The 23,232-nt window shown below is 32.9% G+C and overlaps 1 protein-coding gene across 1 annotated transcript; it reads right to left on the bottom strand.

The window, feature by feature from the left end:
- Nucleotides 1-2,234: 2,234 nt before the first annotated feature.
- Nucleotides 2,235-17,932, bottom strand: LOC120081871 (cysteine synthase, chloroplastic/chromoplastic-like). Its single transcript, XM_039037048.1, has 9 exons — nt 17,829-17,932; nt 17,537-17,594; nt 3,711-3,974; nt 3,231-3,368; nt 3,089-3,140; nt 2,926-3,005; nt 2,764-2,823; nt 2,408-2,487; nt 2,235-2,328 (listed from the first exon to the last, which is right to left on the bottom strand). The coding sequence occupies exons 1-9, from the start codon at nt 17,918-17,920 to the stop codon at nt 2,235-2,237; spliced, it is 918 nt and encodes a 305-aa protein (XP_038892976.1). The 5' UTR covers nt 17,921-17,932.
- Nucleotides 17,933-23,232: the final 5,300 nt, after the last annotated feature.

The raw sequence follows: 23,232 nt of genomic DNA on the forward strand, positions 1-23,232 counted from the left end.
TATTTTTCTATAGGACTATGCTACAGTGCCCACCCCACTAATTATATAACTTAAATATATGTCTTCATACCTATTTTTAAAACATTGTTTAATTCACGTGCAAAATTATGAAGGTAACCTTTTTGAATTTTTTTTCGGTCTTTGGTACATAGATATGTCAGTTGAACTGAGCTCTTATTGGCAAGATAAACATTTGTTTTAACATGTATATAGATTTCTTTTGTTTTTGAACTGCAAATTGATTACATACTTTTTGAAACTCATCTCTTGGACTACTTGTCTCTTCGTATCTTCACTTTTCTTTACATTAAAATTCACAAACACATATTTATGCTTTGTTCATATGGGAAACTTGCTGTGTTCATTGTCGTCACAGGACTTTTGTGGACTACATGATTAAGCCCACTTCTTTTAGTCTAGTCTTGCTTTTCAATCGAACTGACCTACATAAATAAAAATCCCTTGCATCGGTGTGGTGTTGAGCCTACCACACTCTAATGTCTAAGTTAATACACAGAGTATATAATTTTAGCTAAGCACACTTGGGAGATGTTATATGATGTGATATTAAATTTACCTTCACCTAGCTTAAGCTTTTAGGTCAATCGATGTAGATTTAACATAAAATTATTATTCTTCTCCTTTGGGATCATCGGATGTGGCTATTTATAATGTCCTCTCTATGATATTCGACTGTGGTTATATGTAACTCCGACAAAGTCAGGATAGTTTGTGCCGCTCGAGGTTGCAGGGTACCAGACCGAGCATGACTTAATTATTTTTTAATTGGTATATAATTCATCGACTCAAAACCCAAGATTCTAACTTTTCCCTTTTAGAACGTGTATTTTTCTATCTCTCCAATTTTCCTTAAATTTGAATTTGAGCATAGACGATAACCTTTAACAAGATACCTCATTTCTTTATACAGACGTGGACTTGTTTACCCACTAACCAACCAAATTTCCCTACTCAATGGTATACCAACCAACAAGATACCAACATTCTTTTAGTAAATCTTTTTATAAGAGAAGATTGAACCAAGGACCTGAATTTAGTACCACCAACAACAATGAGACTACCCCTACGTGGCTCTCTTAGTGGAATATACCCAAACTTCGCTTTATGCTTAAGAGAATAGTTGTTTGGAATTACATAAAAGTTCCCAAAGAAAAAAAAAAAAAAAAAGGATCGACAAAAACTCACTAGCATTATTTTGGTCAATTATGCATTTGAGCCATAATACTTGGATGCACAATCTTTTTTTCATCTCACTCTACTCATTCCCAACAACACAATTCAAAGTAATTATAAAAAGGTTATAAGAAAGAGAAAAAACCCATTTCCACTCATCTAATGTGGCACTTTGTTTGTTTGTTTTTTTTCAAAAAAAAATATTAGGAAGTTATTTTTTACGTGGATAGAAAGAGAGCGTACGGACTTAGGTGTAGTTTAAACTGTACCTAAGAAGAATATGCACGTGACAAACTATGATTAGAGAATTATTTGGAATGCGCATAGATAAATATAGCCTAGAATGAAGTATTTTTCTTATGCATATTATATCAACCTCCAACTTTCCTAAGGACGGTTGTTGAGCTACACAGAGAGGAGAATAAATATAAGGGTAAATATCAATTTACATCCCTAAACTTTGGAGGTTATATCTATTAAAACTCCAAACTAATGCTTGTATCAATTTAAACCACAAACTTTTCTAGATTTCGTTCAACTAATATCATGTGAAACTTATAATCTGATTCAATTAAACTCCTAAATTTTCATAAGTCAATCAATTTTAACTCTATTCATTACGATTACCTTTGACATACATTAATTCAACTTCTTAAAAATATCGGTTTTACAATATAAACTATTAGATCAGTAAATTCTCATGAATAATTTTTAAAGAAAATTTTGTCTAAAAATCTAAATCGAAATTCGTAAGGTTCAACTTACTAAAAATTGCATTTAGAGTGCATCAATTTGAGAGGACTGTTCTATCGAACAAGAATAACACATTATTCAAGTTGCACCAAAATAAAGCCTACCTTTTAAACAAGAGTTCACAACATAAACACCAAATAACTATGCCCATGACCATAAAAACAGTAATTATAAATTAACAAAGCCAGCCAACAATAACTTAATCACTTGGCCCAGCTTCGTCTTCCATCCCACCTCTATTCTTTCGTGCATAGGTGTGATGAATTGGAGGTCCAATAAAATGTAGTTCATGGTTCATGTTGCATGTTTTCACATTCTTCTCGGAGTGATTGGAAAAGGACCGAGGAAAGGTATCGTTCTCCAAAGCCGGCAAATACGACCCGAAAAAAGTTATATTGGAAGTGATTAGATGTCCGGTAAGATTTTTTTAGTACAACAATTACGAAGATGGGGTGCATACACAATAAGCTTTCCAGCATTCTCAGGTCTTTTTGCCACTTTCAATGCAGCAGCTGCTGTTGCTCCAGAAGAAATGCCCACCTAATATCAAGTCAATGAGATAATGTCAGGAAATATACGTAAATGGACCTAAAAAGAACAATAATTATGTGCAGCGACCTAAGTCCATACTCCTTTTTCTATACACGTAAAAAAATAATTTTTTAATATATTTTTTTAAAGAAAGCAAACCATCAAATTTTCAATTGGATGCAGTAGAGAGCTGACCCAGTTATTATACTTGAGATAGCTGAAAAAGCACTTGCTCTCTGGTTAGCTGATATTTTTTTGATAAAAAAGATAACTGAATACACTAACCAGTAAGGCTTCCTGCAGTGCCAATTGTTTTGCCGTCTGAATAGCTTCTTCATCGGATATCTGCATCAGTAAGTTTTGGTCAGAATTTCAAATGGAAACCTAAATATGAGTGTTTATGCGTTTTATATCTGCTAACAATATAAATAAAGGTTAGAAACAGACCTCGATGACTTCATCAACTACACTTTGGTCCAAATTATTGGATATAAAACCAGCTCCAATTCCTTGAATTTGATGATTTCCTGTGTTTCAATAATAATAATAATAATAATAAATAAATAAAATGCATAAATAATAATCAGTAGAAGTTGAATGGTTTACTTACCTGGCTTTCCTCCATTGATTACGTTACTTGCACTAGGTTCAACACCAATAATCTGTAGAATTGAGACACAACATTATTCTCTCAATTTTAAATGAAATAAATACAATGCTACTTAATTAAAAGTAGCTAAATGTCTTGTTACCTTAATATTTGGATTTTTCTCTTTCAGAAATCGGCCAACGCCAGAAATTGTGCCACCTGTTCCAATTTCTGCAACTAAAATATCCACCTTGCCTTTAGTATCTTCCCATATCTCTGGACCGGTTGTCTCATAGTGTACCTGAAGACTTCAAATTCATATTTCATCAAACCTTTCCTTTACAAAAACCAGGAACCCATATCAGACTCTAGAAAAAAAAATAAATAAAAAAGTAATTTTTAAATACTTGTTTTTGTTTTTTAAATTTAGCTAAGAATTAAATTATTGTACTCAAATGGTGCAAATCGTGGTAATAAATGAGGAGGAAGTAGGCTTAATTTTTAAAAAACAAAAAACAAAATGGTTACGAAACAGGGCCAAAATGATTACCAAACAAAGCCTAAATTTTTTAATTTTACTTGGTCTTAAATTAAAATAACCAGGTGATCAAGATCTATTCACATAAGATCTTAAACTTCGTACCTTAGGGTTAGTAGGATTGTCATATTGATTAAGCATATATGCTTTAGGTGTCTTTTTTAAAATCTCTTCAGCTTTCTCAACTGCTCCCCTCATGCCTTTCGCTGGATTTGTTAATACAACTTCGGCTCCAAATGCTCTTATAACAATTCTCCTCTCCATACTCATGGAAGCTGGCATTGCAATTATTAGTTTGTATCCCTTTGAAGCAGCAATAAATGCAAGACCAACTCCTGTGTTTCCACCTGTAGGTTCAACCAAAGTACTCTGAAAGAATACACGAGAGTGTTATGTTATTAAGTAGGGTGTTCGTGTGTTGGCAAAATACACGACAACGAATTCAAGTTAAGTTTCAACCTACGGATAAACTGTCTTAAGCTATGCAGGCCGCATTAGATCGACATTAACCAATTTTCCTATGAACTGGGAACAACTTCTATCCAGCCTTGTTTTTAAGTACTCTTATAAACCTAAATAATTAGTCCTATATATCTTTAGCTAATTAGAACTTAGATAGTTTCATGCAATCTCTTAGTTCTACGATGTACCTTATCTCTATAGTTACATAAGTCTTATCTCTAGACTCTTAGTCTCGTATTCTTTGGTGAGATTCGTTTATATCTTAACCTTCTCAACATTATGACTCAATTAAAAGCTACTTTAAGTGATCAGTTCAAACTAATAAGATAAAATAAGTTTCAACAAAAGAAATAAAAAATGAGCGCAATGCAGTAGATCGAATTGTTAATAAATATAGCAACACTAACTAGTCTAGAAGGTTCTTGGAGTATCTACCATGTGACATAAATATGTAAATGAGTTTTTTTTTTTTTTTTTTTTTTTTTTTTTTTTCTAGAACTATGTTGTAGTGTGAATAAATATCTCAAAAAAAAAAAAAAAAATTTAAAAATATCCTAGAACAACTTTAGATAGAATAAACCAAGAAATATCTAGACATTTAGAATCCAAGAATATCCTAGAAAAATCTTTTTACTTGGGCTCCAAGGATCTCATGCCTATAAATAAGAGGTGTGACTCCATATGTGAACAAAGAAAAGATAGAAGGCTAGTGTAGAAAAGTGACTGAGTGTCTTGAGAGTGAAAAAGTAATTTTTAAGTGTTCATCCTTATATATTTTTAAATAAAAGTTTCTTTCTTCAAAATAGATTGTTTCTCTTCCTTTTGTGACAATTTTTTCAATAAGTGGTATCAGAGCCAAGCTAGCATAGCTTGCAGTGGTGGGGCTTCTAAAGATCGAGTATAGTCTGGGACTGTGAGGTTTGTTGTCTGGGATACAGCTACTCATGGAGTGCATTCATCACTATAAAATGATGGGAGACCTTTAAGTTGTTGGAAGAATCAAGAAGCTCAATACTCAGAACTATAAAACATGGTCTACATGCATGAAGTCATATCTTCAAGACCAAGACTATTGGGATGTTGTGGGAGGCACTGAAGTCAGTTCATCTGAGGATGTTGTTGCTTTGAAGAAATGGAATATCAAGGCAGGGAAGGCCATGTTTGCAATTAAAACCACAGTTGATGAAGAAATATTGGAGCAATCAATACAGCAGAGACATCAAAAGTAGCATGGGACACGTTTACCTCACTTTTCTCGAAGAAAAATGATGCAAGATCGTAGTTTCTAGAGAATGAGCTCCTGTCAGTTGCTCAAAGGGAGATGGCTATCTACCAATACTTCACCAAGATAAAAACTCTATGCCGTGAAATCTGAATTTGATCCTACTTCCCCTATTTCAAAATCAAGGATGAGAATGATTATTATTCATGAACTTAAACTTGAATATAGAAGCTTTATTGCTGCTATTCAAGGTTGGCCAGTCCAACCTTCTCTAATTGACCTAGAAAATATGCTTGCTAGTCAAGAAGCATTGGCTAAGAAAATGTCGGAGGTCACAATAAAGAGCAATAACAAAAAAGTGCTCTTTATTGGCCAAATAAAAGGTTAATCAAAATATCAAAAGCAAGTAGGATCAAAAGGAGATGAAGAAACTCCAAAATGCTCTCAAGTTGGGGGGAACTAATAAAACTAATTAAAATCATGAGCATAGAAAAAAAGGGCGAATGTTATAACTGTGCAAAGATAGGCCACTATGCTAGAAATTATCGTTGAAAGAAAAATACAACTGAAAACAACGCAGTCACCTCCTAGGCTGAGAGTATTGGTGAAGAAAAATGGGATGCAAATGCATGTTTTACAACAACAGATTCTAAAACCTAGTCAATATCCAATGCAGTGGAGAACAAAGTGTTGGCTCTCCATGTAGAAGAGGTAAATTATGAAAATGATTGGATTGCGATTCAGACTGTTCTAACCACATGACAAAAGATAAGAGGAAGCTATAAAACACATCTAAGTACAAAGGAAGTCAAGTTGTTGTAACTGCATACAACTCAAAGTTGTCAATAGCCCACGTTGGCAAAACTATGATAATGCCTCGCTCCAATTCCAATCAAGTGGAACTGAAAAACGTATTTTATGTGTTTGGAATGAAGAAGAATTTGGTGTCATTATCTTAATTATCATTAGGAAACTTCATCGTGTTTGGACCTAACGATGTCAAGGTGTACCATAATCTCAAAGTCAGTGGTATGTCGTTCATGGAAGGGCAAAGAATGGACTCCATCTACGTCATGTTAGCAGAGTCCACCTATGTGAATAAAACACGAAAGAATGAAACAGCTGATTTGTGGCATGCAAGACTTGGTCATATTAGCTATAGCAAACTGAAGACAATGATAAACAAGTCTATGCTTAAAAGGCTGTCTCAACTTGATATCAAAGAAGACATGGTCTGTGCTAGTTGCCAATATGGGAAGGCACATCAACTACCATTCAAGAAGTCCAAATTCAGAGTAAAGCAGCCATTGGAGCTGGTGCATTTTGACATATTTGGTCTTGTCAAGCAATCTTCAATTATCGGTATGTGCTACATGAGCTTTATTGATGACTTCTCCAGGTATGTTTGAGTTTTCTTTATGAAAGAGAAATATGAAACAATTATAAAGTTTAAAGAATTCAAAGAACAAGTTGAAGATGAATTAGGAAAGAGAATTTAATGCCTACATATAGATAACGAGGGAGAATATACGTCTAATTAATTCTCTCAATACTTGCAAAAGCATAAGATACATTATCAATTGACATGTCCAAACATTCCACAACAAAATGGAGTGAAAAAAACACAAAAATAGACATCTTGCAGAAGTATGTCGCAACATGTTACATGAAAATAGAGCGACATGAAGATTTCGAGCTGAATGTGTGAGAATAACAGCCCATGTGGTTAACAAACTTCCCCAACAAAGGCTTAGGCTCATGTCGCCTTATGAAAGGTTGCTAAATATCAAGCCAATAATTGGACACTTTCGAGCCTTTAGTTATGTGTGATATGTGTTTGTACTATATCACCTGAGAAAGAAGTTTGATAAGAAAGCAATTAGATGCATCTTTGTTGGATATGACAACCAAAGAAAATGGTGGAGGTGTGTTAATCCTATCAGTGGATGATGCTATACATCAAGGAATGTGATATTTGATGAAGCATCATCATGGTGGGCACCCAAATTAGAAAAGGCACTCAAAGATGAGAAATCTTTCAAAGAAGGACCAGAAGAAATAAGTCAAGTACAACAAGCTCCAATAGAAAGAGAAGAAGAAAACAACGAAGACGAAGAAGAGCAATTGAGGATATAAAGTCCTTGGTAAAGTGGAGTGCATAATTAAGAGCCACAATTATGGAGATCAACAAAACTAAGAAAACCTAATTCCATGTATGTGAATGCAACATTAGCAACAGTTGAGAAGCCAACAACACACAAAGAAGCGTCAAAGAATATTCGATGGAGAAACCATGGAAGAAGAAGTTGATGCATTAAGAAAGAATCAAACGTGGGACTTGGTGCCAAAGCCTAAAGATGTTAAACCTATATCTTTTAAATGGGTTTATAAAATTAAAACTCGAGCACATGGGATGGTAGAGAGATACAAAGCTCGACTGGTGGCTCGAGGGTTTTCTCAACAGTATGACTTGGACTATGATGAGATGTTCGGTTATGTAGAAAAGCTCATCACCATTCGAGTCTTATTAGCACTTGCTGCTGGTAAGGATTGGAAGTTATGACAAGTGGATGTTAAGAACGCTTTCTTAAATGGAAAGCTAGATCGAGAAATATATATAAAGAAACCAAAAGGATTTGAGGATGAAGCTCATCATGACTACGTCTGTAAATTGAGAAAGGCTTTATATGGTTTTGAAGAAGTTGTGACTCAAATACCTCAGCTTATTATTTGTTTATGACTAACTTTATGTTATAGCAGTCAGTTGGTATGCATTATAAATACCTCTAATCAGAAAAATAAACACAGAGTGTGAGTTCATCATTTCCTAATTTTCTGTAAACAAACAAAAAGTTGTACGCAATCTTTTTAGTGAAAGAACTTGAATCTTCCCGTGGACGTAGGCAACCTTGCCAAACTACGTAAACCTCTGTGTTTCTTTTTCTTGTCCTTATCTTCTTGTTCATTCAATTGTAATCTTCCTATAAATAGCGCACCATTCAATCTTGTTTCAAATCGTATCGAATACAGAGTATCGAGTTCAATCGTGCATCGGTCTCTACTATTGAGTTTCTTTGAGTTGATCGTTTTCACCTTCGAGTCGCACCAAGTAAAGATCAAGACTCATCGAGTAAGATCGAGTATCAATTAGTTCTCATCGAGTTCCATTGAGGATTCAACAAAAACTCATCACACAGAGAAGGAAATTCGCATCAAGCATCAAGTAGAAATCTATCGAGCGTCGAGTATCCAATATTGAAGGTTTGGCAGAATCTTTCTTAGTCATTTCTTCATCATTCCAGTGTTGATCTTGAGTATTTGGGCCTATGAAGATTGAATAACCCAACAATGTATGGTATCAGAGTGTTTGAAGATCATCAAGGTCATCATTCTTGGAGCATCAAGATACTCAAGAAATCCAGACTCGATACTCGATCAGATCAAAGATGGTTATTGCAAGATATGAAATAGAGAAGTCCGATAGGAAGGGTGATTTTAGTCTATGGAAAGCAAAAGTCAAATCCATTCTTGGACTGTAGAGAGCTCACAAGGCCCTTCTAGATCCATCGACTTTGCTGCCTACATTGATAGCTCAAGAAAGGGAAGACATGAAGTTTACAACCTATGGGACTCTGGTTCTTAATCTCAGTGACAACATCTTGAGACAAGTGATTGATCAAGACATGACCAACAAGATGTGGTTCAAGCTAGAAAGTATTTTTACAACTAAGGATCTCCCCAACAAGATGTATCTAAAGGAGAAGTTCTTCACTTTTAAGATGGATTCTGCCAAGCCACTATCAGACAATCTGGATGAATTTAAGAGGATAGTTTTTGAGTTCAAGAGCTTTGGTGAGAAGATTGGCGATGAGAATAAAGCCTTTGTCTTATTGAACTCTCTACCCGAAGTCTATGAGAAGGTGAAGAATGCTTTGAAATATGGAAGAGAACCAGTTACCACTAATGCCATTATTTCAGCATTGAGAACTAGAGAGTTGGAGCTTCAGTCAATAAAAAAAGCAGCTTGGTGCAAAAGGGCTGTTTATCAAGGGTAAGAACAAGTAGAATCAATCTAAAGGGAATAAAAACCAGTCTGGTGAAGAGCATAAACCCAAGACCAAGCTTAGATGTAACTACTGCAAGAAGAAAGGACACTTGATGAAAGATTGCTACAACTTGAAACAAAAAAATCAAGAAAAAGGGAAGGATTAGAAAGGAAAACAACCAGAAGCTTCAGTGGTTGAAAGCTCCTACTTTTATTCTAATGCCTTAGCCTCTACTTGAAACAAAACTAACCAAATCAGCCCTCTTGGGAAGCATGACTGGGTACTTGACTCTGGCTGTACCTATCATATGACACGCTTCAGACCTTGGTTTAATACTTACAAGGATGTGGATGGAGAATCTTTGTACATGGGGAATAATGAAGCCTGCAAAATCAAAAGGGTTGGTTCAGTATCTTTAAAGCTAAAGGATGGATCAATCAAGCTTCTCAGAAATGTGAGACATGTACCTTTACTCAAGAGAAACTTGATATCTCTAGGTATGCTTGACTCCATTGGGTGAGAGTGCAAAAGAAAAGGTGGAGTCCTTGAGGTGATTAAGGATTCTAAAGTTTTGTTGGTTAGTGAAAAGATCAATTACCTTTATATTGTAAGAGGAGTAGAGATGATGACCAGTGCCTACATGATTTCAACAACAAGCTTAACAGAAGCTGATTTGTGACACAAAAGACGATCCCATATTAGTGAAAAGGGGATGCAAGCACTTTCCGAACAAGGTATATTGCCCAAAGGTATTAGTGAACACATTTCCTTTTGTGAACACTACATTCTAGGTAAAACAACCAGACAAAGTTTCACAAAATCTCAGCATACCAATAAAGGAACATTGGATTATGTCCATTTTGACCTATGGGGACCATCTCCTACACCAAACCTTAATGGCTCAAGATATTTTCTAACCTTTATAAATGAATTTTCTAGGAAGAGCTGGATATACTTTCTTAAAACTAAGGACCAAGTTTTTGAGAAGTTTAAAGAATGGAAAGCCATGATAGAAAATCAAACATCTAAAAGGTTAAAATACTCTAAAACCAACAATGGGCTTGATTTTTGCAATGAATACTTTGACAAATATTGTAGTGAGAATGATATAACTAGGCATAGAATGGTGAGGTATACACCTCAATAGAATGGGGTTGCTGAGAGGTTAAACAGAACCATAATGGAAAGGGTTAGGTGTTTTCTTTCTAATGCCATCTTAGGTGAAAATTATTGGGTAGAAGTTGCAGCCTACACAGTGTATACCTTGAATAGGTGCCCTCACACATCTTTAGAGTTGCTTACCCCTGAGGAAAAGTGGACTAATCATCCTCCTAACCTAGATAACCTCAAGGTCTTTAGATGTGTAGGGTTTGTTCATTAAAATAAGGGAAAGTTGAAAGCCAAAACAGTCAAGTGCATGTTTGTAGGCTTTACAGAGGGTGTCAAAGAGTTTAAAATGTGGCATCCAGTTGAGAGAAAGTTCATAATGAGCAGAGACATCACTTTTAGGGAAGAAGAGATGTTTATGCAAAAGGAGAAAAGGCTTGAGGATGAAGGTGAGTCATCCACCTCAGGAATTGAGGTGGAGTTACTTACTGAGCAACCAATAGAATCTAACCTACCTAGTGACATAAGAAAAGTTAAGAAAGATGCAGGGGAACAAGAAAAGACTATAAGTGAACAACCTGATTTAGGTCCGTATGTCTTAGCTAGGGATAGACAAAGGAGAACCATTACCCCACCAGCTAAATATACTGAAATGAACTATATGAATCTAATTTAAATGCTGTTGTAGCTCCTAATAACCAAGAACCTCTTATACTGGGCGTATTGTGCCCTAATTTATTGTTTTGTGTACTTGTAATTTGATTATCTTGTGCACCCCACTAGCTTTAGGATAAGTGGGAGATTGTTGGGGTTGATGTTCTAAATCTCTTAGGGTTCTATAGTTTGTAAATCTTGTATGAACAAACATTTATGTGATTAATAATATATGATACTTTATTCACTTCTGTCTATGAAATATATGATATTTTAGTTGCATTAACCTTAAACCAATAAACTAACATATATGGTTATCGTTGTAATATAAACATGTATGTGGAGACATACAGGTGGATCATGTTTAAGTGATAACTTAAATGGTCTGTAGTATATGGATAAGGCTGGGTACCTTATCTTGGTGACACTACGAGTATGGCTCACTTTGTAGATGTTACAAATGTTGTAAAGTCCTAGAAATGATCTGATTCTGATCATTCGTGTATTAGACATGCGAGTGGGGATATTTTATACAAGGAGTTTGTATAAGCCCGGACCACAAAATGTTTAGTCTCGTCATATAATGCCATTCATAATAAAGACTTTCATTTCACTAGGATGACCATAGGTAACATGACCTTAATCCTGAGTGAGCTTTGAACTCCTACCTATGAGGGCGATCCTTTGATTTACATGGGTGAGAGTGGCCAGATCGCCGACTCAACAAGCCTACCATTTTGGAGATTCGTTTGATTGGGGAGCTGGAAACTCAGCTACACGAGATGAAATTCACTCCTTCCCCGAAGCAGGGGTAAGTAGATAAATTGCTCCCTTAAGAGCTGATTCGAAGTCTTGAACAATGTGGCGCCACGCCCTTTCTTGGCCTGATAGGGGTTTAGTCATAGTATGACTAGGATCTATTATTCATTAGAGGGATCAGTGGTACTTAAGGAGTTAAATGTAACTACACGGGCAAAATGGTAATTTGGCCTAGCTGTACTTACGAGTGATTTGTGAAAGGTCATCATAATGTTGATTGGTTATATCCAATGGACACAGAAATATATCTGTAGTGCGAAAAGTGTAGCTGTCGGTCTTTAATAGAGTGCCCGACAGTTAACGGATGGTAGATAATGTGATTAAAGAGTTTAATCAGTTATTAACATACCATTGGAGCTTCAAGCTACAGATCCATAAGGTCCCCTTAGTAGCTCAATGAATTTAAGTTGAGAATAAATTTTTGGATTAATTTGAAATGTTTAAATTAATAAGAGGAAATTTAATTATAGATGATATAATTCAATTAATTCAATTGTATATGATATAATTGACATAATGTATTTGATACATTATTGTTTAATTGGAGAAATAAATATTTGAATATGATTTAAATATATTTTCTATTAATAAGATTTATAGTTATTAAATTTAGTATAAATATGATTTATATGAAATGCCATAAAATAGAGAAAAAGAACTATGGTTTATATATTGTATATGATGCAATATTAAAACTATAGGTTATAAAGATAAATGATAAATTAGTTATCATATTTATTTATAATGTATTCATTATTTGATAATTAACCACTTTTCTTGCTAACCACCCTTTAGTCGGAAGTTATTTGGTTTTATGGCAAATGAGGGATAAATGAAAATGTGATTTTAATTTTATTCCAAGTGACAAGCATTCACAATCGAGTAACTACATGATAACCTTAAGAGCCTATGTGATAGACTCATTTCTCGAAACGATCAACAGACTTTGATATGCGATAGCTTTGCCTTCTACTTGATCATCTTCCTCCTCCAACTCCAAACTTCCCTCTAACCAAAATTAGCCAGAGCCCACCATTCCGGGATTCTCACATTGAGAATACCAAGGTCACCAAGTTGTAGTGTCTCGATTGGTTCGAGTTTGCTTACTACTATTCGCTGAGAGTTCATGACTTGTTCGGCGCATTCGTGAACGAGTTAGATTGAGGGATTAACTTGAAGAACGGTTCTTCAAAGGTATAATCTATAAACTTTGTTTTTATTTCAAAAGCATGTTATAATTTAGTTGTATGCATAATATGTTCTTGTATGACTGTAAATGTATGCGTTCAATCGAAATGAGATTTGGACGATTCGCTTCCGCTCAAAGGTTCTCTGTCAAAAGAGTTCCTTCAGAACCAACAACCTTTGAGGAAGCAACAAGTTGTGTTGATGCAAGAGATTTGATAGAAGCTATGAATGAGGAGATGCATTCAAAGTGAATGACACTTGGTCTTTAGTTCCTCTGCCTAAGTGTTACAAATCAGTTGCCTCTATATGGGTTTTCAAACTTAAGGAAGGAACATCTTGTGATCAAAAGCCTAGGTACAAAGCAAGGTTGGTAGCAAAGGGATTTACTCAAAGGGAATGAATAGACTATTCATAGATTTTCTCTCCAGTTGTCAAACAAACTTCCGTAAGACTTCTTCTATTCTTAACTGTTCAAAATAATTTAGAATTGTATTAACTAGATGTCAAAATTGTCTTCCTTTATGGACATCTAGAGGAGATAATCTATATGACGCAACCTAAAAGATTTGAAGTTAAAGGAAAAGAAAATCTCTATTGCTTACTCAACAAGTCAATCTATGGGTTAAAACAATCACCTAGGTGCTGGTATAGAAGATTCAATGACTATATTTCTAACATTGGATTCAAAAGAAATTCATTTGACATATGTGTTTATGTAAATACAGATTCTTATAAGGACAAGGTTTACCTACTCGTATATGTGAATGATATATTGCTGGCAGGTAGGTCCAAGGAAGATCTAACCCATGTTAAAAACCTTTTAAAAAGGGAGTTGTATATGAAAGACTTGGGAGAAATAAGTAAGGTACTAGGAATTAAAATTCTAAGGAACAAGGAGGAGTCTATTCTAAGCATCATTCAGTCCAACTACTATGAGAAAATCCTAAAAAGGTTTAATATGAGTGATGTTAAACCTGCGAGCTTACCTATTGCTCAGTACTTCAAGCTATCCTCAGCTAACTCTCTTAAAGATTCTGACCAAGAACATCATAAACAGATGGCTGTCATACCCTATAATCGAGCAGTCGGAAGTCTAATGTATTTAATGATTTCTACTAGACCTGATCTCTCATATTCAACTAGCCTAGTTAATAGATATATGTCTACGTAGGTAAGAGACACTTGGAGGCTACTAAATGGATCCTAAGGTACTTAGTTTAGTATAAAAACTTAAGACTAGTCTACCAAAAGTTAGCTGAACCAAACTTAGAACTTTATGAATATGTGGATGTTGACTATACTGGTGATTTGGACAAAAAGGAGTCCTTAATAGGTTACCTATTTCTTTATTGTCCTAATCTAATCAGCTGAAAAGCAACACTACAATCTATAATAGCCTTATCTACAACAGAAACTAAATATATGGCCTTAATAGAAGCAATCAAAAAGGCATTGTGGCTTAAGGGATTGCTGAAAGACTTTGGAATAGATTAAACAATGGTAAAACTCTATTGTGACAACCAAAGTGCTATCCATTTATCCCGAAATCCACCATACCACACTAGAACTAAACACATTGATATCAAATATCATTTCATCAGAGATAAAATTGAGACAGGGGAGATATAAATTCTAAAGGTCCACACATCAGATAATGCAACTAACATGTTGACAAAACCTATTTCAAAGCTTAAATTGGTTAAATGTCTAGAATAGGTTGGTTTCGAGCTTCTTGACACAGGGTAGGCAGAATGGTCAGAATCAAGAAGATTAGAAGATTGCAAGACATTAGAGTCAAAGTGGAGAATTTGAAGAAGCTGTGACTCAAATACCTCAACTTATTATTTGTTTATAACTAACTTTGTGTTGTAATGGTCAGTTGGTATGCATTATAAATACCTCTGATCAGAAAAACAAAAAACAGAGAGTGTGAATTCATCATTTCTTAATTTTCTGTAAACAAACAAAAAGTTGTATGCAATCTTCTTAGTGAAAGAACTTGAATCTTTCCGTGGACACAGGCAACCTTGCCGAACTATGTAAACCTCTGTGGTTTCTTCTTCTTGTCTTTATCTTCTTGTTCATTCGACTATAATCTTCCTGCAAATCGCACGCTATACAATCTCATTTCAAATCGTATCAAATACAGAGTATTGAGTTCAATTGTACATCGATCTTCGCTACTGAGTTGCTTCGAGTTGATCGTTTTCACCTTCGAGTCGCACCGAGTAAAGATCAAGACTCATCGAGTAAGATCGAGTATCAATTAGTTCTCATCGAGTTCTATCAAGGATTCAACAGAAACTCGTCAGACAGAGAAGAAAATTCGCATTGAGCATCGTGTAGAAACCTATCAAGTGTCGAGTATCCAACATCGAGGATTTGACAAAATCTTTCTTAGTCATTTCTTCATCATTTCAGTGTTGATCTTGAGTATTTGGGTCTAGTGAAGATTGAATAACCCAACAGGTTTGAAGCAAACATCAAGAGCCTGGTATGGAAAAATTGCAAAATTTCTAGTTGAAAGTGCCTTTGTAGTAGTTCCAGCAGATTCCAACTTATTTGTCAAAGCTCAAGACTCAAAGATCACAATCATATTAGTCTTATTGGATGATCTAATCATAACAAGAGACCACATAGAAGAAGTTTGACAAACAAAACAGAATTTACTAGTCTAATTTGAAATGAAAAGCTTGGAGAACTAAAGCATTTCCTTGGACTAGAGGTGGAACACTCAGAAAAAGGATTGTTCCTTGAACAACGAAGTATGTAAAAGATCTTATGCATAAGTATAACATGAGTGACAACAAGCCAATATCTACACCGATGGAGGTTAACAAAAAGTTCTGCATACATGAAGGTAAAGATCTTGCAAACTCAACGATATATCATTAGTTAGTAGGTAGTTTAATCTACCTTACCTTAACAAGACCTGATATCTCATATTCTGCCAGAGTTGTAAGTCGTTACATACAAAATCTGAAGAAGCCTCATCTTGAAGCAACTCGGAGAATTTTAAGATATTTAAGAGGAACAAGTGAATATGGCATTTCTTATAAGAAAGAGGAGGACTGAAAGTTAGAAGGCTTCTGCAATGTTGACTATGCAGGAGATCTTGATACACGACGATCAACTACTGGTTACTTGTTTAAACTTGGTTGTGGAGTAGTTTCTTGGTGTAGCAAGAGAAAAGCAATAGTTGTATTGTCTATCACAGAAGCAGAGTATAGAGTAGTGACCATGGCAGCACAAGAGAATATGGAAAAAGCAACTAATGAAGGATTTGCACCAAGAAGTTAACCATATAGTGACTTTATATTGTAGCAACTAATCTGCAGTTCGCTTAGCTGAGAATCTAGTATTTCATGCAGGGACCATGCATGTAGAGGTACATTACAACTTTATTAGAGAAAAGGTACTTCAAGAGGAAATTGAGATAAAACAAATAAAAATAGAAGATCAAATTGCAGATATATTCACAAAGGGGCTACCTGCAAACAAACATGCAAAGTTTAGACAGCAGCTCGAGATGATTGAACGACCTAGAATAGTTAGTGCTGAGGGAGAGTGTTAAAATATATAGCAACACTAACTAGTTTAGAAGGTTCTTGGAGTATCCACCATGTGACATAAATATGTAAATGAGATTTTTTCTAGAACTATATTGTAGAATGAATAAATATCTCAAAGGAAAAATCTAGAAATATTCTAGAACAACTTTAGGTAAGAATAAACCAAAAAATATTTAGATATTTAGAATCCAAGAATAGCCTAAAAAAATTCTTTTACTTGGGCTCCAAGGATCTCATGCCTATAACTAGGAGGTGTGACCCCATATGTGAGGGAAGAAAAGCTAAAGAGTTAGTGTAGAAAAGTGAGTGAATGTCTTGAGAGTGAAAGAGTAATTTCTAAGTGTTCATCCTTGTATATTTCTAAATAAAAGTTTCTTTCTTAAAAGATTGTTTCTCTTCTCATTTTGTGCCAATTTCTTCTACATGAATCCCTTAATTAGAAAACGTAGCCAATAATTAGATAAGAATGAATAGACTTCATGAAATCCAATGTCATGAGGGTAACAATGTAGTAATAATGAAATAACAAGAAGAATGAAACGAAAAACAACAAAGAACTAAAAGAAGAAACTTGAAAAATCAGTAAATAAGGCTTTTGAATAAAGGCACAAACTAAGGAGCACTTTTAGATGAATTCAATCATTTCTCAAAATGAATCCCATTGTACAATACGTTCTCACAGTAAGGTTGACCTAAAGAAGTCATCCCTTCAGAAGAACTTTTGTTCTTGAATAGATTATGGATAATTTGTTTAACATAACACCGTAAAGAGGGATACAATGTATAATTTAATTGAAATCACCAATGTAATGAAAATGTAGTTTCCAAGAAGCAAGAAAATTACGTCTCATATATTATTACCTTTCCTGGTGTAATAAGTCCTTTTTGCTCAGCATCAGAAATCATACTATATCCAATCCTGAAGACATTTTGAGTATAATTGGTGAGAAGATATGCACCCATTCTTTGACAATAAGTATAGATATATAGTATGACTCCATGCTCATATTCATATTAATCTATTCATTAGGACATGTAAAATGTGTTTGATTTAACTTTTCAAGTGTTTAATTTTAAAAATAAGTAAATCTCAAAGTGTATTGTAAACCCTTTTCTTTTATCAAAAGAGTTTTAATAAAATTGACTTTCTCACCTGTCCTTTAGACTGCAACATGGTTGCATCATTTCAAGCTTAGCAGCAATATTTGCCGCACACCCTCCGATGATATTGTTCAGGTAAACCATGGGAGTCTTACCTACCAGCTACAATCTCAGGGAATGCAATTATATAATTAACCCAAAGAAACATAGGGTGAACTTCAATCTATTCAAATTAAACAATAAGTTAATTGACCAGATGAAAATACTTAAGAAAATTCATATAATTTAAAGAGTTCAGTTCTACTTTAATTAGAAAAATGAAAATGATAAAGTTATACATAGGTATGATACCAAAACCACACCGTAATAGAGGATGTTATCGTTACAATCTGAAACGGTATCCACAACTATTATGCTATATTAGTTCATCATTGATGAAGCGACAAAAAGGTATTCGGCCAAGTCCATAGCCAAGCACGGAAAATTCATCTCTTAGAGTTGACATAATACACTCCAACAACACAAATTTTATATTCAAATGGATATTTAAAAAATTATTTATTACAACTCTAAATTCCCTATTTTAAAGCCTTACCAAAATAACATAATTAACTAATTAATACTAACTAAACAACTAAACAAATATTAAGCTAAAATATAAAGTTTTGTGTTGACAAGAGAAATAGTAAATTTTAAAATTTCATTTGGAAAAATGGCAAAAAAGTTTCAAAATTATAAAAATAACAAAACGAGTTTATAGAATAGGAAATACTAATTAGTAAATGACAAAACTATCCTAAAACACAAACGAGAATGCAAAGATACACTGCTAAAAAAACAACTCGAATACCACAAATACATTCTATCTAAACATTTTAGAACCACAAATACACAATATCTAAACATTCCAGAAACAAAAATAAAAAATCATCTAATATGATCCTTAACGCTTCCAACTACCTATAGAAGGACTAAATGGTGGAGGCTATTAGAAACTTATGGATGTCTACAATGATGGACTTCCTCCAAGATGAGAAAGAACCAAGTTAATTGTAACAGTGAAATTATTGTTGGCAAGTGAGTGTTTGAATGAATTGCAACTTCAGGATGATGTGACTATGGGAAAACGATTGCATTTGACATTAAACCAATTGTAAGGAGTTTCATCATCTTCATTCCATATGACCATTTTGCTCATTGGATCTTGAAAGCCAACTTTAAATACTATTAATCCCCGACATTGTTGAAAATGATGTTCAAAGTAGAAACAAAAACAGGAAACATGTGTGCGCACGAAAAAGGTCAGCGAACCGGTGAGGGTGGTTGTAAAAAACTAGTCAAGACGATAGAATTCAAGAAAGGGTTGTTGAACCAACTATCGCAAATATAAGATTAAGAACGAGAAAATTAGATTTTGGAGGGCGGCTAATTGAAGAAGATGAAGATAATGAGATTTAGGATTTTCTGTTATCTTATTTTAATAATGATAATGATAATGATAATGAATATGATGATAATAATAATAATAATATTATTATTATTATTATTGTTGTTGTTACTATTATTAAATTAAACAATATATATATATAAATCTGTTTCAAAACATTTAAAATTTAATTCCCATTTATATGTCTCTTTTTAAATACAACTAGCCATTCTTATTTCTATAAGAAAAATTGAAAACATCGAAATATGAAAAAAAAAAAAAATCAAATTAATTTGATAACAATATGTATAAAATAATGAAAAAATATTTAGATAGAATTGAATTTGTAACAAACTTTTAAACAAATCGAAAGTTAGTTGGAAATAATCAAAATTTGATAATAAAAAACAAATTCAAATATAAATTAGAGAGAAAAATTAGGAAGTTTTTGTTTATTATGATTAATTCGATAAGTAGTTAGGTAAAATCTAATTTGATAATAAAATATAAATTCAAATATAATTCGGAGAAAAAAAAATCAGAATTTGTTTATTTACAATTACACTGTATTCATAAATCATTTATAACTCCATCAACCACGAAACCTACAAAAGAAGTCTAACTTTTTGTAAAGTCATAACAAAAACATTACGATTGTAAAAATGAATACTTATTTGTTTGTTAAAAAGAAAAATTAATGGTATAATAATATAATAAGATGTTAATGAATAAAAGGTGATTAAAAATACAAAAAATGATAAAATTTAAATAAAATATACAGTTTGTTAGAAGATAATATGTATAAAAGATTAAGTAAAATTCCTAATCAAGATAAAAAATTTTAGTATGAATTTAAAATAATAAAAACGAATAAAATAATGTAAAATTTAAAGATATATTATAAATTAAAACCAAAATGGTGAAAAACAAATTAAAATTTGATTAATTCTGAATATTTTGGAAAAGTGGTTAAGTCAAATATAACTAATTTGAATCAATTAGGGGAGAAAAATAAGGAAGAAATTGGTTTATTTAAAATCAATTCGTGAAGTAGTTATCAAAATCTAATTTGAATATTAAAAAAAAAATTCAAATTCCAAAAGATGATGAAAATTAAGGAATGAAACTCATTTTCTGTTTTGAAATTGGATCTATTAGATTATAATAGGATTAATTTGATTATTAATCAAGTTCTTCAATTACATTCTATTTATATCCCGTTATTAATCAAGCTCTCTACTTACACTTTATTTATATATCTTAGTTATATCTTAGTTATTAATAAAACTCTACACTTACAATATTCTGGACATACAAACCAACCAAGGACAAGTCAGAAATTATCAAAATGTCACCTAAAATAGTGACTAAATATGAAATATGTGCAATTGAAGCTAATAACATATACAAAATAATTTAACCTTAAAAAATATGGAAAAAAATATCCAGTTAATTTATTAAAAATATGTGTAAAATAATGAAAAACAATTCTAATATTTGAATAAATTTAAAATTTGATTAGATAAATGAAATTTGATAATATATGGATATTGAAAATATAAATTTGGTAGAAAAATTTGGATATTTAATCCAAGTGAGATTAATTCAAGAAGTGCTTAAACAGAATCTAAGTTAATAATAAAATATGCATTTAAACATTAACTATGTGCGAAAATTCAGGAATGACGGTTCTTTTGAGTAATGAAACGAATCTATTAGAAGGATAGTAGAGGATTAAGCCATCAGCAACTATCCTATATACATAATTGATAACCCCATACAAAATCTTATCATTGTTTATGATTATACACTTACCATATAATTATAGGTTCATCGTTAACAAAAACTACGAACTAGACAAGTTTATGATTCAACACTTACTATGTATTTGTAGTTTCATCATTAATAAAAACTACGAACTAGACAAGGATAAAAATCATAAATCTTATTATTGGTTGATTTTATCATTTTTTCAGAACCAAACCCGTCATAGCTCGAATTGCCAAAAAAATTCTAAATTTATAACGGAACTAAAATAATGGACCACCAAATTGTTTTGAAATTTGAAAAAATAAGATGGATTATGAAAAATAAAATTTGGCCCATGTGAGGACATTAGGATTTTTGTAGGAAATACCAGATTTACCCTTGATTCTCACTCCCCTTCCTCTCCATTGCCCATGTTTTCCATTCTTTTTCCATTTGCAACAGTGGCGCACCAGTCGCTTTCTTGTTCTTCGACGGTTCACCAATACCAGAATGATGAAATTGAAAAAAAAATCTCGAAAGTAATCTTAATTGAGAGAGATTTATGTTCATCAGGTCACGGATATAATATTTTTTTTTTTTTATTTATTTTATTTTTTTATCTTATTCTTAAGAGAGATTTATCTAGGGTGAATATTGATTTGTTTAAAGGTTTGTTACAAATTCCTTCGTCCACAACTTCGAAAAAGACCATTTTTGATGATCAATTCCGGTGAACACCACCTCTCTTAACCAACACTAACATTCACCTTAGATAACCAACTTCGATGAAGACCACCTCTAACTTGACCCTTAATCACAACCATATTTAGTCTTAGTGTTTTGATTTAATTCATTTCAAACTTTTAAAGGTATGTTGTAGTATGTTAGAGTAGGTAGATGCACTCGTAGCTACAAGACGTTGGACCAAGCACAAGTCCCAAAGCTAGTAACGAATCCATAATTTCAGGTTGAGAGGGGCACAATAATATATAAGATTAAAATTTTAGCCCAACTTCTAAAATTGTGTCCATATATAGCTCTTGAATTTTTAAAAATATATAATAGGTCTTGAATTCTCAATTTGTGTATCTAGTAGGTTATATTGTTTTTTTTTTAAATAATGTATCTATCGGCTACAAAATTAAAAATCAAAGGTCTAATTAGCAACAAAAATAATTTTTTATCTTATAAAATAATTTATTTTTAAACATTTTTTGAGGTTAAGACTTTTTCTTATTGAGATCTGTGTTTCGTGGCTCCCAGATTTCTTTAGGTTTAGGCCTACCAATAGACTTTTGACTTGTCTGGGGCAATCCCCATTTCTTTATACAAATCAAGACTTCTTGAGCCCACTAACCAACTAGATTTCCCTACTCAATGGTATACCATCCAACAACAAACCATCATTCTCATACTAAAACTTTTTATAAGAGAGGATTGAACCAATAACCTGAATTTAGTACCACCTACAACAAAACCCGTGTTTGAAATAAATGGTATGTGAAGGTAAAGTTGCATTATTTCATGAATAAACATGTCTTTTCGTAATTAACCAACTTGAAGAAGGGACATAACTTTTCGAATGACTACGAATTGTCTATAAATATGTTTCTTCTTCAAATTGCATTAAAAAAAGACAATTTTTCCATAAGCATTTTTCTATCATAAAACTTTTCTCCATTTTTATAAATTTACAAGTTCGGTTTCTTTCCATAAAGTGTAATTCATTGGATCTTGTGGACGGGGTGCTATTTCCATAAGAAAGTTAATATATTTTATCCCGAGTGACAATTACTCATGAAACTTAGGCAGTGAGTAAAATTGTCTTAAATAAGATAACATGAAGTCGTTAGACTCCGATACAAGGTTATGTAATTTCTAATTTTTTATGAATTATTCATACAATAATATTAAGATAATTTTATATTGCATCTAGATTGGGTGTGCAAGTTTTACTGTTTTTCGTGCATCTGATTTTATGGAAATTTACACAAAGATTTCATGTTGATTTTACTTTGGGTTTTACTCTATCATTTTCTTTCTCTTCTCTTGATTTTATATTTTATAATGTTCTTAATTTGTGTATATATATATATATATATATATTTGTGAATGGCGCCGCAAGCTAGTAGAATCGACATTCTGTTAACACTGAAGGATTGTTTGTTGGATAATTATTTATTTGTTTTCTTTGTTTGTAGTACAATTTTGTTCATATATTTCCTCTGTTATTGATCATTGCGTGTTCACATAGGTGATTCATCCATATATATGGAATATC

This window comes from Benincasa hispida, chromosome 7 (assembly GCF_009727055.1).
Source record: "Benincasa hispida cultivar B227 chromosome 7, ASM972705v1, whole genome shotgun sequence".
NCBI lineage: Eukaryota > Viridiplantae > Streptophyta > Magnoliopsida > Cucurbitales > Cucurbitaceae > Benincasa > Benincasa hispida.

Excerpts from the sequence above, each read along its gene's own strand:
- LOC120081871 (XM_039037048.1), bottom strand. The coding sequence starts at position 17,920 with ATGGTTTACCTGAACAATATCATCGGAGGGTGTGCGGCAAATATTGCT. Across the intron at positions 3,975-17,536 it reads GACTTATTACACCAGGAAAG|AGTACTTTGGTTGAACCTAC; the intron begins GTAATAATATAT and ends GTATTCTTTCAG. Across the intron at positions 3,006-3,088 it reads AATCAATGGAGGAAAGCCAG|GAAATCATCAAATTCAAGGA; the intron begins GTAAGTAAACCA and ends ATTGAAACACAG.